The sequence below is a fragment of the Mesoplodon bidens genome (assembly GCF_964165515.1).
Source record: "Mesoplodon bidens genome assembly, chromosome: 3".
In the NCBI taxonomy this organism is placed as follows: domain Eukaryota; kingdom Metazoa; phylum Chordata; class Mammalia; order Artiodactyla; family Ziphiidae; genus Mesoplodon; species Mesoplodon bidens.
The window spans coordinates 86,916,810-86,932,846 of NC_138178.1; the positions used below are offsets into that span (position 1 = coordinate 86,916,810).

General features: G+C 41.0%; 1 protein-coding gene across 2 annotated transcripts in view; it reads left to right on the forward strand.

Moving 5' to 3' along the window:
- SHC4 (SHC adaptor protein 4) overlaps positions 1 to 16,037 on the forward strand; it is a 128,887-nt gene that overhangs the window by 32,342 nt on the left and 80,508 nt on the right. For both annotated transcript variants that reach the window (XM_081230181.1, XM_081230180.1), the window contains exon 2: positions 5,617 to 5,687. In XM_081230181.1, coding sequence (XP_081086307.1) covers positions 5,617 to 5,687 — 71 coding nt within the window. The remainder of the gene's footprint in view (positions 1 to 5,616; positions 5,688 to 16,037) is intronic.

The window sequence follows — 16,037 nt, forward strand, 5'->3', positions numbered from 1 at the left end:
GGGGTGGGTAAAGGAAGCAGTAAAGGAGACAGAGAAGGAAGAGTCAGAGGATAAAGATGGGGAACCAGAGAATACTCTCAAGAAAACCAAGGAGAGATGCTCCAAGGAAAGAGAAGGAGGTGGCTAGAGGTCAGCAATGGCAGTTTCTCTGGATAGGTGAATTGGAGACCAGAATAGGTCACAGTGGACGAGGAGATCATTGGTTTGCTCAGGGAGTTTCAATAAAGTATTGAGACCAGAAACTGCTATAGTTGGTTGAAGCATGAATGCAAAATAAAGAAGTGGAGACAGTGTCTCAATGTTGTGAAGAGAATGTCCTCTCCCCATTCCCCCCCACTTTTTTTTTTTTTAATGGGAAAGACTAAATGTTATTTAGAGGTGGCAGAACAATTCTGCAGTGTCTTCAGGCCACATTGGTGGCCTCTACCATTGTTGAACATTTATTGTATGAAGGTCAGACCCTTGTCATATCATATTTGATATACTGTTCTTCAGTGTTCTGATTGTTTCAGAGTGTCATTCCTTCCCATCTTATTAAGTGCAGGGCCAATGCCTTTAACCTTCTCTTGAACAATATTTCTCCATTCTCCTAGCACAGGGACAGGCACATTCTAAGGAAGGGAATATGCCATTGAAAAAAAGGGATTTAACCCTACTTAGTAATTTATAAATTGTGATCCCAAGAGGTTAAGTGGTAGGCCTTATTTAATTTTTAAACTCTAAAATAATACCATCTACTTATTTTCAAACATAAGCAATACAAAAATGTAAAGTAAAAAGTAAAAGCCTGCCTCTCTCCCATTCCCAGAGGTAACCACTGTTAACTGTGTCTTATGTATACTGCAGACATTTTTTTCTGAGGATATAAGAATATATATCCTTTTTCTTTAGGTCTTTTGAAGTCATCATTCTGTAAGAGTCAGGTGAAAATTTCCCATAAGTTAGCTCTCATTCCTTTTCTCTGAAAACTGCAGTAATTTCTTCTCTGGAATGCGAAACCCAAGATACACAGGCCATGAATAGGCTGTTCATCTGTCCCTGGAAGCAAGGGGCTGAAGCTCAGACAGTACAAAAATATTATGACTGCCTTGGGGCACGAAGGGAGTGCGTGAGCCGGGAGCTAGGTGAGCCGTCTGTCAGGTGCTGAATGGGAAGGTTGTCTGAGTGTTGCCACGTTCTCACCACTCCTGGATGCCTCTAATAAAGGTCTTCAGTGTCCTCTCCTCATCACAGGGTCAGGAACTAGGGAGTGTCTTCTGCCTCATGTGCTACCTCCTGCAGGCCCCTGAAGAGCTTGGATTCATGCCTGCTCTTACCATGTGGCCCCCCAGGCTCGTTACCTTCTTACACACCTGGGAAGACCAAAGGAAGAGTCAGTGGGAGCAGCTGGATGACTTTTTCTTTTTGCTTTTCCTGTTCCACAAGGCTCACACAAAGGTTCCCAGAAATGGGCTGTGGCCTCCAGAATAAGCCCTGATTCAGTCTCACTGAATACATGAAACCGAGCCAGGCACTTCCCTTTAATAGGCCTTAATATCTTCATCTATTTAATGGAATTAACAATGACTAACCTCATAGAAAGAAAAGATAAATCATCTCTTTCATGGTTGGCCTATCCTCATGGGGCTGGGTTTCTTGAGAACAGAGAGCACGTCTTATGCAGTTCTACATTTAATAAATGAATGGGGGGTACTATCATCCCTAGTTTATACTGAAATCAACAAACTAAACTCCTCGTCCCTCAGGCCTGGACATTCAGCCACTTTCCGCTTGGGCAGTCAGGTACCTGAATGAAGATGCAGACAGATTCTTTTCCTGCACTGCCCTCTCCCTGCTTCCTCACAGCGATGGATGGTTTCGTAGTGGAATGGACTGAGTGGGTCAAAGGGAAGACCAGCTGCATCGGGGCTTCAGGGTCATTGTGGAAAACATCAGGCATTGCTCTTCTCCCTTCACGTTGCCCAGAGTGGCTTCTTCCTCATGTGCCCGGGGTCGGCGGGGAATGTGCTCATTGTCACGATCACCTCAGGCTAGGATTCATGTTTATCACAGGGAGGGTGACAGAAGGTGTGCCACTGCTGACAGACAAGCATGTGAAGTAAAACAGGTTTCAAGGAAGGGGAGGGGATTGGAAGCAGTGCCTGAGGCTGCCTTAGAAGGAAGGACATGAGGTGGTTATCGCCATGAAGCGTGATTAAGAACAAAACCTTGGAAGATTCCCCTCCTCCCTGTCTTCCTCTCCCGCTCTCTACTAGAAACCCCTCTCCGCATTGTTAACCAGAATCCCACCATGGCTGCTTCACTTCACTGGGCTGAGGACTGCACCATCTGACACCCTCCCTCACGTGGCTGTTGAGCTTCATCAGCCTTGGAGCATTTCTGTCCCAGCTGACATTTTTCTGCCTCTTTCTCCCCGTCCTGTTCAGATCCGCAGCCTACTCTCCTCCCTGTTGGAGTCCCCACCGTCCACTTTATCGCTCAGGGCTCTCCCCTCAACCACACCCCCCAGCCCTGGAACACCTGGGGAGTTGGGCCCATTCTCCCCACCTTCCCCTTGAGTCTCTTTCTGAGTCCTCAGTTCTGTACTCCTCACTCATCCCCCAGAATGGGGAGAACGGTCAGACCTTCACCTCCCTCTGCTCATTTTAAAGCTCATGTTGGAGCTGAACAGTAGGAGCTTTCTCCACTCTTTCATCCAGTATTTGTTGGATGCAAAATCTAGCATTCGCTGTGGCCCAGGCGTTGTCCCAGGTGTTGGAAATACCATGGTGATCATGGTCCTTACTTTTATGGTGCTTATGGCCAAGGGAATGAAGACAGGTAATAAACAAGCAAATTGACAAGTAAACCTGATAGTGGCATGAAATGACAAGTGAGGGACTGTGATGAAGGTGACAGGAGGGGGCCTCTGAGGCAGTGACATTTGAATTAAAACCTGAAGGACAAAAAGGAATTAGTCCTGCAGTGCAGTGGGGGAAGAGCTAGGCAGAGCTGGCAATGGAACAGCAAGTGCAAAGGCCTTGTATTTGTAAAGTGTTGGGTGTATTTGAGGAATAGAAGGAAAGCCAATGTGGCAGCAAAGTGCACAGGGGCAGAGTGACACAGATGGAGTTGGAGGGGTAAACAGGGGTCAGAAAACACAGCATTTAAGTGTTTATGGCAACAAGTTTGCTCTGATAATAAATACCAGAGGTTTTAAGCAATCGGGGGACATGGCCTGATATTCATTTTTTAAAAATCACTCTGGCTGAGTGTGAAAACTGGAGGTGCTTCATCACATTTCAAAAACTGTACCTGGATAGGCTGTATCACCTGGTCTTAAATTGAAAATTTACAGCTGAAGGGAAAGATGACACCACCTCTGCACTAACAAGGCTTCCTGGGGGGATTGGAGGTATAGCCTAGACCTGTTCCCCAAACTGTGTGGGGAATCTATTCTTTACAGGTTGAGGGATGCAGGAAATAGGGGAGCAGGTGCTAAGCTCTGGAATGGGAGGAGACACGGAAAGGCAGGAAAAGCCAGAGCAGCCAGTAAGGATAGGAAAACTTTCTTTTCAGTCCACTCTCAACATGGAGCTTGGACCCTTGCAATCTCCTTTCATGACAGTTTTTTTTTTTTTTTTGTGCGGTACACGGGCCTCTCACTGTTGTGGCCTCTCCCGTTGCAGAGCACAGGCTCCGGACGCGCAGGCTCAATGGCCATGGCTCACAGGCCCAGCTGCTCTGCGGCATGTGGGATCTTCCCGGACCGGGGCACGAACCCGTGTCCCCTGTATCGGCAGGCAGACTCTCAGCCACTGTGCCACCAGGGAAGCCCTCATGACAGTTTTGAGATGGGCTTAATACCGTGCTACATCTAGCTTTCCTTTCCTACTATGTCTAATGGTTTATTGAACAGAAATCTCTAGACATCACTTACTTCCTTGAGGTACTCAAGCCTTGGGATGTTAAATGTGATTGGGGCAGAATAAAATATTTTAAAAAATTTTTTGTCAATACTAGACCCCGCAGGAGGAATGTGATGAACAGGAATCTGGCTGAGAATGGCCAGGTAATTGTCCTGGCCAGCACGCTCTACCCTGCACGAGGCTCTAGGCAACACTTGGTGCACTGACCTCCTCTTAGGATGTGAAATCTGTAGAATTCGCTGAGAGATACTGCAAGAAGTATCTGAGGAAGCACGCCCAGCTCCTGCCATCTTTCCGCAAGCAGAGGGAGGCTGCAAGGCTTCCAGAGGAAAGCTAAACAGGAAGCAGATCTTTTCCAAGGAGCCTACAGATCACTTTCAATCAGACCACTTGGCTCTCATAACATTTCCGAGCTCATTCTCAGAGAAACACTCTCCCTCGTCACCTGAGGCCCTGCTAAGAGGATTACTCCCACTGCCTCACCTGGCAAAGCTACACAGAAGACTACTAAGTCCCTACACTTAATGCCTCTGCACGATTCCAGAATCCAATTTTCAACTATCAGCTTGTTATTTCCTGGATACCCCACCAGTGTCTTTCAGTCAGTGGGTCCTAAACCAACTCATCTTCCCCTCTCCTGGCTTTCCTGTTTCTGTTAATGGAATCACTGTTCCCTCTGTTACCCTGGCTGGAAACATCTGAGTCATTCTTGACTCATCCTTCTCTCTTATTCTCTAGATCAAATCAACTGCCGAATGGTGTAGTCTCTATTTCCGTGATGTCACTTGAATCTGTCCCCTTCTTCCTACTGCCACCATCCCTCCTCAGTGTGAGCTGTCATTACTTCCCTCTCGACAGGAGCATCCTCACTTTTTCTTCGCCATGAACCCACCTTCATACTGCTGCTGACATAAAGCTCCTCAAACACAGACGATCCCATCACTCTCTTTCCAGCAGCCTGATGGCTCCCGCTGCTGCCACATTAAATATAAACCATCTTTTACCTTTATAAGTCTCAATGCCTTTTCCAGTACTCCATGTTCAAGCTAAATGTACTCATTCCTGGTGTAGGATATGACTTTTTTTTCCCTTGAACCCTCTGAATAAATAAATGATCTTGCAAAAAGAAAATAAGATCTTCCTATATTACTGCCCTGTATGATCTGCACTTATATGCTTATTTTATCTCCCTAGAAGATTTGATATTCCTGTATTACCTTTAGTTTTGCTTCCTCTGATCTCTGAGCACATGAATGTATCAGGCACTGCTCTTAGAACACCTGTAGGAAATAATTTTACTCTCACAACAATTCTGATTGTATCCCCATGTTACTGTGACAAACCTGAGATGCAGAGAAGTTGAGTAACTTGCTGGGGTTCCGTAACTAACAACTGGCAGAGCCAGGATACAGATTCACATGGTCTGGCCCCAGAGCCCAAGCTCTTAACCTCTGAGCTCACATTTGTCAGGGATGACAGCCGTATTCCTGATATCATATTTTGGATTCAGCTGATGTTTTATAACTGAACTGCAGTTGAAGGCATGTGGCCATTAATGGTCAGAAATATCAATGGTAGGCTGAGTGTGCAAATGTAATTTGATATCAGGAGCTGATTTACGGTGTTTCCCAGGAAATCACTCTGAAGCTAAGAGCTATCTTTGTGCTATTTTTTCCTACTTGTTCTTTTTTTTCTTTTCTTATTCCAGTACATGGGCTGTATTGAGGTGCTGCAATCAATGAGGTCACTGGATTTTGGAATGAGAACCCAAGTTACAAGGTAAGAGAACAAAAATGGGACAGACTTTGAGGACTATAGTCTAAAGTCACAAGAGTTTCTCCCCACAGGAATTTCATGCAAGGCTTCAAAGGCATCATGAGTTTTTATTCATAAGCCTGGGAGGTACACCAAAGCCCAGTGACCTTCGATGAGTAGCTTTGCCTCATCACGTGAAAGATTTCTCAGTTGTGTGGCGGAGCATCTGCATTTCATATGAGAACTGACAAGATGATATAATCGGAGAAATAGCTGGTTTCCCAGATACTAAATGTATTTAAAATAATGTCTAGAAATAGGACATTACAGAATCTCAGACCTGTCGAAGAAGTAGCCGAAAATAAGAACAGGGAAAAACTTTCCACATCAGCAAGCCCAAGCTCTCCCCATTTATGGCATCCCTGACACAAGAAACTCTTACTCCTTGTCTGGGTCTCCTTCCTCCATGTAAGGTGAGCTGGATGAAAGAGTTGAACCTGGGGACCCTTACCCAGGGTGGCCCCCAGCAGCTTAGGGAAAGAGCCAGAATCATTATTACACAGAGCACAAGTCAGAAGCAGAAACACAAGGCATGGTTCTTTAAGGCCAGGTTCAAAGCAAGGGTGGAAAGGGGAATAATTGAGTGCTGAGACTGGTAACTGGGAAAATTGTGAGGTGAGGGGGATGAGGTGAGAGGACTGGATTTATAGGAATGATTCAGGATGAAGACTTGGGCATCTGCGGTGTGTGGTGCCAGTATGTGTCTCAGGGGCAAGCTGCAGTGCCTGTCTGCATCCGTGGTTGCAGGCCACCGTTTCCACAGGTGAATGTTCTCATTATGAAGAGAGGATAACTTTTCCTAATGCTCATCTTATGGAAGTCCGAGGCCTTGAAAAATTGTCCTCTTGACCAAAAGGTTTGGGGAAAGGAATCATACGCTCTTTAGGAGAGTCACAGTTTACAATGATGTGCAGTATTAAAGACTCTGAGAAGTCCTGTGCTATAGTTTAAAAAGCGCTAACTTCATCTTGAGATTTTCTAAATTTATTTGGCCCCCGAATTCTTTTTTTATGTAACATAAATGAACATTCCATGTATCTCTGGGGTTCCATGAAATGATCTTTAAGAAATGCTATTGTGGACTCTTGTTTACAATGCATTCAAATCTGTCTTTCCAAATTTCTCACCAATCCTTGGTATCCCCCAGGAGTTAAACAGATGAAATCTAATTCTTTTTTTTTTTTTTCCTGTATTCTTGGTGCCTATATCAGTCCTTGGCACCCAGAAGAGGCTCAATGGATATTTATGGAGTAAATGCATGACTCTACCTGACTACTTTCCAGGATTTGGAAATGGCTACATCTTCCCTCCCTTTTAAGCCTTCTCTTTCACATTCTCAGGCCCTTCAACTATCCTTTAAGCGAGAGGGTTTCTAGATTACTTCCTACTCTCTTAGCCCTAATTTGGACACATTTCAGGTTTTATTTCATTCTGATGATGCTTAATCTGGAGAAAGCCCTTCCTCCAATCCTGAGCTGGTTACAGGTGGGAGGAAGAGGGTCACTACCCCAGGTGACTGGAGTGGGGATACAGGAGAAAGGAATGCCACTGTCCATACTTGAGGATGACTGATTTTCTGTTCATTCCCTCATCCATGCATTTTGACTTATTCTCCTTCACTTGAATATTTATGGAGTGCTCATTAAGTGCCTGAAACTCTTCAAGAATAAAGGATGAAGATGCCTCTGACCTCAGAGAACTTACATTCTACCTGGGGAAACAGACTATGGCAAGGAAACAAATAAAGAGACAATATACTTTCAGGTAGTAATAAGTGCCACTACTATAATAATAAAGCAGGGTAAGAGTATAGAGATGTAGTAGGTGGGCCTTTAAATTTTATTTTATTATATAGTTATAAATATACTGTATATTTACTTAGAACATTTAGAAAATACAGATAAATATGAAAAAGAAAATCACTCATAATCTCACCTGGAAATAATGTCTACTAACAGTTTGTGCTTTAGAATAACCTTCTGATCTTTTCTTCCTTACATGTGCTTACAGTGATTTTTGTAGAAAATCTGAAAAATATTTGCTACTGTTTCTCCCATGTTGGGCATTTTCCTGTTGCTAAATATTCAGAAGAATTTTTAATTGTGGTAAAATACGTATAACAGAAACTTTACCATTTTAACCATTTTAAGAGTCCAGTTCAGTGGCATTAAGTTCATTTCATCTTGTTGTGCAAACACCACCACCATCCCTCTCCAGAACTTCTTCATCTTTTTGAATTGAAACTTAGTATATTAAATAATAACTTCTTATTCCCTTCTCCCCCAGCCCCTGGCAACCACCATTCTACTTTCTGTCTCTATGAATATGACTACTGTAGGAACCTCATATAAGTAGGGTTATATAGTGTTTGTTTTTTATGTGACTAATTTATTTCATTTAGCATAATGTCTTCAAGGTTTATCACTAGGTCAAACAATATAAATATTTTGAAGGCTTTAGATCTGTTTTGCTAGATTGTTCTGCAGAAGAACCATATACTAGTTGATATCCTCCCTCTCATCCATGTGTCTATTTTTTGTTACTATCTGTTTTTATTTTTTATTTTATTTTTTTAATTTCTATTTTATATTGGAGTATAGTTGATTTACAATGTTGTGTTAGTTTCAGGAGTACAGCAAAGTGATTTAGTTATACATATACATGTATCTATTCTTTTTCAGATTCTTTTCTCATATAGGTTATTACAGAGTATTGAGTAGAGTTCCCTGTGCTATATGGTAGGTCCTTGTTGATTATTTATTTTATATATAGTAGTGTGTATATGTTAATCCTAACTTCCTAATTTCTATTTTTAAAACATCTTTATGAATTTGTCAATCTGTATTTTCCTACTGTTTAGTAAATGGTAAAAGACTATTTCTTTCTCTGCCATGAAGATTCGGTTCATGACTAATGTACAGATCCAAGGGAAGGTGTCTGGCATAGTACCTGGATATTATTCCTTGTAGATGTGTCTGTATGAGATTCAGGCATGGCAAACTGTGCTCTGGGCAGATTTGTGGAAGCTTGAGGGTGGCTCACTTTCCATAAACCTCTAATTCCCACCCTACTTCGCAAATATTTACTCTTCTTCCTTCTCTTAATTTTTCCTTCTTTATCTCCTTCTCCTTTCTTTTCTCAACTTACATATATATTCACATTCAGCCACTATTCAAGTTGCTCTATTACCAATTACCTTATATGTTATCAATATATAACTGTTGAATCAGGTTTCAAATAGTTTACAATTTGAATTTCACATATTCACAAAGTTTCATTTAACTCATAATCCTACTTAACCCAAGAAAAAAATTCAATGGACCAGTTAGAATTCTATAAGAAAGAACTTTATTTTGTGTGACCACAGGTATCTCCTGACATTTACCATCAAGCAGAAGATTAATCAGGTGTGACTGCTGATAAACAAGTGAAGCTAATTGCCACTACACATACAAACAGGTGTATTCAGGCTGATGTCCTACCTATGTTCATTGATCTTACCATCTCTCTACTAGTTAGTACATTGTTCCAGTTAATAGAGAGACAGCAACATGAAGTTCCTGGTAATAAAGGAGGAGGCATGGTTAAGATACAACAGTTGGGTCAGTGTTTGAAACAGAGGAGAAAGATGGAGCCAAATTCTTCTCATTATGAGGGACCTTTCTGCCAATTGTTTGAGGGCTGAATCCATAGGACCTCTAGAAAACAGAGAATACTCAGAGCAGAGAAAAAGAAAAGGACAAGGAGGCCATGTACTTTGTCGGCAGTTCCCTGGATTACACCCTTTCCAAAGCTCTCATCATACTTCTTTGACTCCAGATTTATCCACTAATTCTCACCCAGGCATTTATCCACTTGACTGATTTAGGACCACATCTTCATTTTTAGTCATCTAGTGTTCATGCGAAAGGGCAAAGGAGGAGGTTTTTCCTGATAGAAAAGAGAAACAAGATGATTAAGAAGACAAAGGCCCACAGTGATGGTTGTCTTCAGAATGTCTGGAAAACAATATCAGAAGGAAATAAGAGAAGGGGAAAATGAAAATCATACTAAGGATGACATAGTCATTCCTCTCTCCTATAAAAATGTTCTCTACATGATTTTTATTTTTTAATTTTTGGGGGGGAGTGGGAACTCAAAACTTCTACTAAGATTATCTCTGTTAAAAACTCTCATTCTACTAATGAGGAGATGAAATTTAGATTTAGTAACTTGCCCAAGGTCACACAGCTAATAGATATGAAGATGGAACTTCAGGTTAAGGCTCCAGGATTAAGAAATTTTGCTCTTTGGCACTATTTTACTATGTCATGATGGTTAAATAATACTTTAATTTATTATTGTAGAGAACTGCATTAATAAGTTTTAAAATATGGAATAATCATTGAATTCCTGCTGTAAACCCTTCTTAATTGTCATGTCATCATAGGTAGCAGTTACATACAACTTGTTAATATTTTATCTCAAATTTTTGCATCCTTATTTTAAGTGAGTTTTCTTTTTTGAACTATACTTACGAAATTTTGGTTTCAGGAATAGGTTAGCCTCATAAGAATGATTGCAGAACCTTTCCATATTTTCTGTGCTCTGCCACAATTTGAACAATGTTGGAATTATCTGCTACTATAAAAGTCTTTGGAACTAGCCCAAACAACTCTCTGAGCTTGTTAGATTTTTACCTCCATTGTCAAATCTTCTTTTTTATTAGACTTTTCAAATTTTTTTATCCGTCTTTTCAAATTTTGTTATCCTTTGGTAAGATAATTTTGGGGTGATTTTACCCCCAAAGTTGGGCATTTTATCTTGATTTTTCAAATTTGTCACATAATGTTGGCCATAGTATTCTCATCTAATTTTCACATAGCCTCTATCTATGTGATTATGCTCTCTTCAACATTTCTGATTTGTTTGTATGATCTTTTAAAATTAGATTTGCCAGAGGTTTATTTTATTGCTCTTTTTTTTTTTTTTTTTTTAGATGTTGGGGGTAGGAGTTTATTAATTAATTAATTAATTTTTGCTGTGTTGGGTCCCCGCCTCTGTGCGAGGGCTTTCTCTAGTTGTGGCAAGTGGGGGCCACTCTTCATCGCGGTGCGTGGGCCTCTCACTATCGCGGCCTCTCTTGTTGAGGAGCACAGGCTCCAGACGCGCAGGCTCAGTAGTTGTGGCTCACGGGCCTAGTTGCTCCACGGCATGTGGGATCCTCCCAGACCAGGGCTCGAACCCGTGTCCCCTGCATTAGCAGGCAGATTCTCAACCACTGCACCACCAGGGAAGCCCCTATTTTATTGCTCTTTTGAAAGAACCAGGTTTAGTTTTTATTATTCAAATCTACTTGGTCTTTGGTTTTCTAATTCATTTATTTCCTCTTTGTCTTCAGTATATCTTTCCTCCTTTTTAAGTTTATTTTACGCTGTTCTTTCTTTAATTTCTTAAGATTATTCTTTCATAATTTCTTTATTTTTATTTTTGTCTTCGAGTTTTATTGAGATATAATTGATATACAGCACTGTATAAGTTTAAGGTGTACAGCATAATGATCTGACTTACATATATCATGAAATGATCACAATAAATTTACTGGGCATTCATCATCTCATATAGATACAAAATTAAAGAAATATAAAAAAATGTTTTTCTTATGATGAGAACTCAGGATTTGCTCTCTTAACAACTTCCATATATAACACTCAGCAGTGTTAATTATATTTATCACGTTGTACATCACATCCCTAATACTTATCTTATAACTGGAAGTTTGTACCTTTGACTCCCTTCCTCTAATTCCCCTCCCTCCACCTTCAGCCTCTCGTATCCAAAAATCTGACCTTTTTAATGAGTTTGTTTGTTTGTTTTTGCAGTGTAATTGACCTACAACATTATGTTAATTTATGGTATACAACATAGTGATTCGATATTTCTATACATTTCAAATTGATCACCATGATAAATCTAATTACCATTCATCATGATTTTTAAAACAAAGATAAAGAAAACAAAACCTCATTTGATCTGAAACACACACACACACACACACACACACACACAAGAAATCATGTCACTAAAACCTAAAGCCCACTCCCTCCCTTGCATAAGCATCCACATCATGCAAAGAAGAAAAAAATCTTCCCTTTCCCACTAAGGATGCCTCTTTGTGTCTTGGTGGGAAACTACTTCCGATACTGAAGGAGGAATAAATTATACGTCAGGGTAAATGCAATAAGTGGAGCTGGTGGGACAGGGCTTGGTTTTCAACCCTGAAGAACAGAACTTCATAGGAAACGTGGAGGGAACATTTAGTTCATCACCACAGGACATAATTTACCCCAAGGGCAGGGCACATTGCTGGTGGGAGGAACCTCCAGATCATTGTCTTACTACACTGTCCTCTTCCTGTGTTTATTGCCTTACATTTGTAACTCATCCATGGTAATAAAATCAGCCAGGCTAAGCGCAAAGCACCCAGCACAGGATCTGTCCATGCCAGGCTCCAGGACAGCTGGGAAGCAGCAATTCTTGGTGAGTTATTAGCCTCATTCCTGTGACGGCCACCCCTTTTGGGGGTGGGGGTCTGTGAAGGAAATGGGGTGTGGTTAGAGAATGAGTGGTGAGTGCTTCCTTTTGGGGTCCTGGCTTCAGATTCATTTTCTCTAACTGATCATAAGGGATCTGCCCCATTCCATTCCATGGTGGGGAGAAAACCCTGAGTAGTGGTTTTTGGAACTGCTCCTGTAGACAGTAAGCAGGCCGTTTGGGTGATTGGTAGTAGGTAAAGCAGCAAGGAAGCATAGATCATAATTCAGAGGATGTTGTAATTGGAGTAGTTTCCTGTTTGGAATGTTATTGCTCCTGAGCCCTGATTCTGCAAATTTAATTCACTGTATTGAAATTTTGATTCTTTGGCTTCAACAGGACATTAAAGGCAGCTCTTCAGAGACAAATGCATAATTCTGTGTGTGTGTATGTGTGTGTCTGTGTGTGTTAGCAACTATTAGATGCAAAGCAGATCCAAGATGCAGCTGAACATTTACCTAAAGTCCTGTGGATGAGCTTTATAAGAAATGTGAACATCAGGAGGGAAAGTTTTAAGTATTCTGTAGAGGTCAAATATCTGCATGCTAGGTGGCTAAATTAAGATATCAATTTGTTTGAAAATAGGCTGGCATTTATGTAAATTTCCTGAGGAATGTATGAATGAGATTGATTGCAGCTATGCATGGATAAGTGTATCAGTGTAAAACCTGGAGTAACTGTCCGGCATGTGGTGTGTGGGTTCTGTGTTGACCTGTGAGGAGACCATGCAGTGAAGTGTGGGATTGCAGCTCACATGGCAAGCAAAGTAAAGACAGCAGAGCTGGGATAAAGGGCCGAGTTTATTAACTTGCCAGAGTTCTAGTTCATAGCGGTCATGCTAAAAATTGAAAACGAGCACTTGCTGAGGCAGAATGTACGTGGTTGGATAAAACAAGTTTCATCGTTCATTGGTCAGGAAGGAATGTAAAGGCCCCAAGAAGGGTCTGGGGTCCCACGGTCAAGGCTTATGACCTTTATCAGCTGGTGAGAACAGTTACAACACATAACAGTCAAATTCTCCTCGGCAGGCACCGGTGTGAGTGGACGTACTTCCTCCCACACACCTGGGGACATCAGGGAGCCCTCATGGAGGTTTTGTGTGGCATGTGTCTGAATGTGTGGACAGTGACCACCTCTGCTAGCTTCAAGCTATGCTACTCCTGGTTCCTCACAACCTCGTTAGGACTGAGATCTCGCTTCTCAGGTATCTGAGATGAAATAGCCAATTAAATTCCTTTTAGAAGTCTTCAAAGATACAGTAATTTAAAAAAATTCCCAAACTGGGACTTCCCTGGTGGCACAGTGGTTAAGAATCTGCCTGCCAATGCAGGGGACATGGGTTTGAGCCCTGGTCCGGGAAGATCCCACATGCTGCGGAGCAGCTAAGCCCGTGCACCACAATTACTGAGCCTGTGCGCCTAGAGCCTGTGCTGCACAGCAAGAGAAGCCACCTCAATGAGAAGCCTGTGCACCGCAATGAAGAGTAGCCCCTGCTCGCCACAACTAGAGAAAGCCCACGTGCAGCAATGAAGACCCAATGCAGCCAAAAATAAATAAATAAATGAATAAATTTATTAAAAAAAAAAGTTCCCAAGCAGTTGGGAAGGATTCTGATAGCATGACAGAGTCAAACCCACAGAGGGAGGGTATGAAAATCAAGGGCACCTTTTCCTTAGAGTCAATAGCACAATGTCTCTCACATGCAGATGCAGTTACTATTTGAATGAGCACAGGTGAGGCCAAGAAGTACAGTTACTAAGGCAACCCACAGAATGGAAAAAATATTTTTAAGTCATATATCTGATAAGGAATTAATATTCAAAATATGTAAAGAACTCCTGCAACTCAACAACAGGAAACCAAACAACCCTATTAAAAACTGGGCAAAGGAATTGAATAGACATTTCTCCAAAGAAGACACACAAATGGACAATAAGCACATGAAAAGATGCTTAACACCACTAATCATTAGGGAAATGCAAATAAAAACCACCATGAGATAGTACTTCACACTCATTAGAATGGCTATTATTAAAAAAAAACCAAAAACAACAAAAAACTAGAAAATAAATGTTGGCAAGGTTGTGGAGAAATCGGAACTCTTGTGCATTGCTGGTGGTGATGTAAAATGGTGCAGTTGCTGTAGAAAACAATATGGCAGTTCCTAAAAAATTAAAAATAGTGTTACCATATGATCGAACAATTCCACTTCTGTGTATGTATCTAAAAGAATTGAAAGCATGTATTCAGACAGATATTTGTACACACATGTTCATAGTGACATTATTCACAAACTCAAAAGGTGGAAGCAACCCAAGTATCCACTGATGGATGAATGGATAAACAAAACATGGTATATACATACAATGGAATATTAACCTTAAAAAAGAAAGAAATCCTGCCAGTTGTGACAACACAGATGAACCTGGAGGGCATTATGCTAAATGAAATAAGCCAGACAGAGAAAGATAAATACTACATGTTATCACTTATACGTGGAATCTTTTTTGAAAAAGTCCAGCTCATAGCAACAGAGAGTAGAATGGTGGTTGCCAGGGACTGGAGGGCAGGTGGGGAAATGGAGAGATATTGGTTAAAGGGAACAAACTTTCAGTTATAAGATGATTAAGGTTTGATGATCTAATGTATAACATAGTGACTATAGTTGATAATACTGTATTGAAATTTGCTAAGAGAGTAGATTTTAAGTATTCCCACCAAAAAAAAAAAAAAGACAAATGTGTGAGCTGATGCATGCGCTAGTTAACTTGATTTTGGGAATTCTTTCACAATGGACACATCTATCAAACTATCATGTTGTACACTTTAAATATATTATGACTTTATTTGTCAATTATACCTCAGTAAAGCTGAAAAAAAGGAAATTCTGACACATGCTACAACATGGATTAACCTTGTCTTAGTGCATTTGGGCTGCTATAATGAAATACCATAGATTGGGTAGCTTATAAACAACAGATATTTATTTCTTACTGCTCTGGAGTTGGGATATCTGAGATCAAGGTGCCATCATGGTCAGGTGAGGGCCCTTTTCTGGATCACAGACTTATTGTATCCTCACATTGTAGAAGGGGCTAGGGAGCTCTGTGGTACCTCTTTTATAAGAGCACTAATCTCCTTCATGAGGGCCCCACCCTCATAACCTAATTACCTCCCCAAAGCCCCACTTACTAGTACCATCACCTTTGGGGGGTTAGGATTTCAGCACACAAATTTTGGGGAGTCACAAACATTCAGCACAGTGCAGGCCTTGAGGACATTGTGCTAAGTAAATAAATCAGTCACAAAAAGACCAATACTGTATGATTTCATTTATATGAAGTGCCTAGAGTAGTCAGATCCAGAGATAGAAAGCAGAATGGTGGTTGCCAGGGGTTATAAGGGGAGGGAGTTAGTGCTTAATGGGTACAGAGTTTCAGTTTGGGAAGGTGAAAAAGTTCTAGAGATGGATGGTGGTGCTGATTGCACAACAATATGAATGTATCAATACTTAATGCCACTGAACTGTACACTTAAAAATGGTTAAAATGGTAAATTTTATGTATGTATGTTTTATCACAATTTTTTAAAAGTATCAGTTACTAGATGAGTTATATTTTTGAAGTATTCAATGTAGTCTGTTTATCTTGCTGAAAAGGTGCAAAGCCAGTAAGAGCAGGACAACTGAAGCATCAGGGCCTATTGTCTAGCAGGTGCCACAGCTGAGAGTATTAGGGAAGG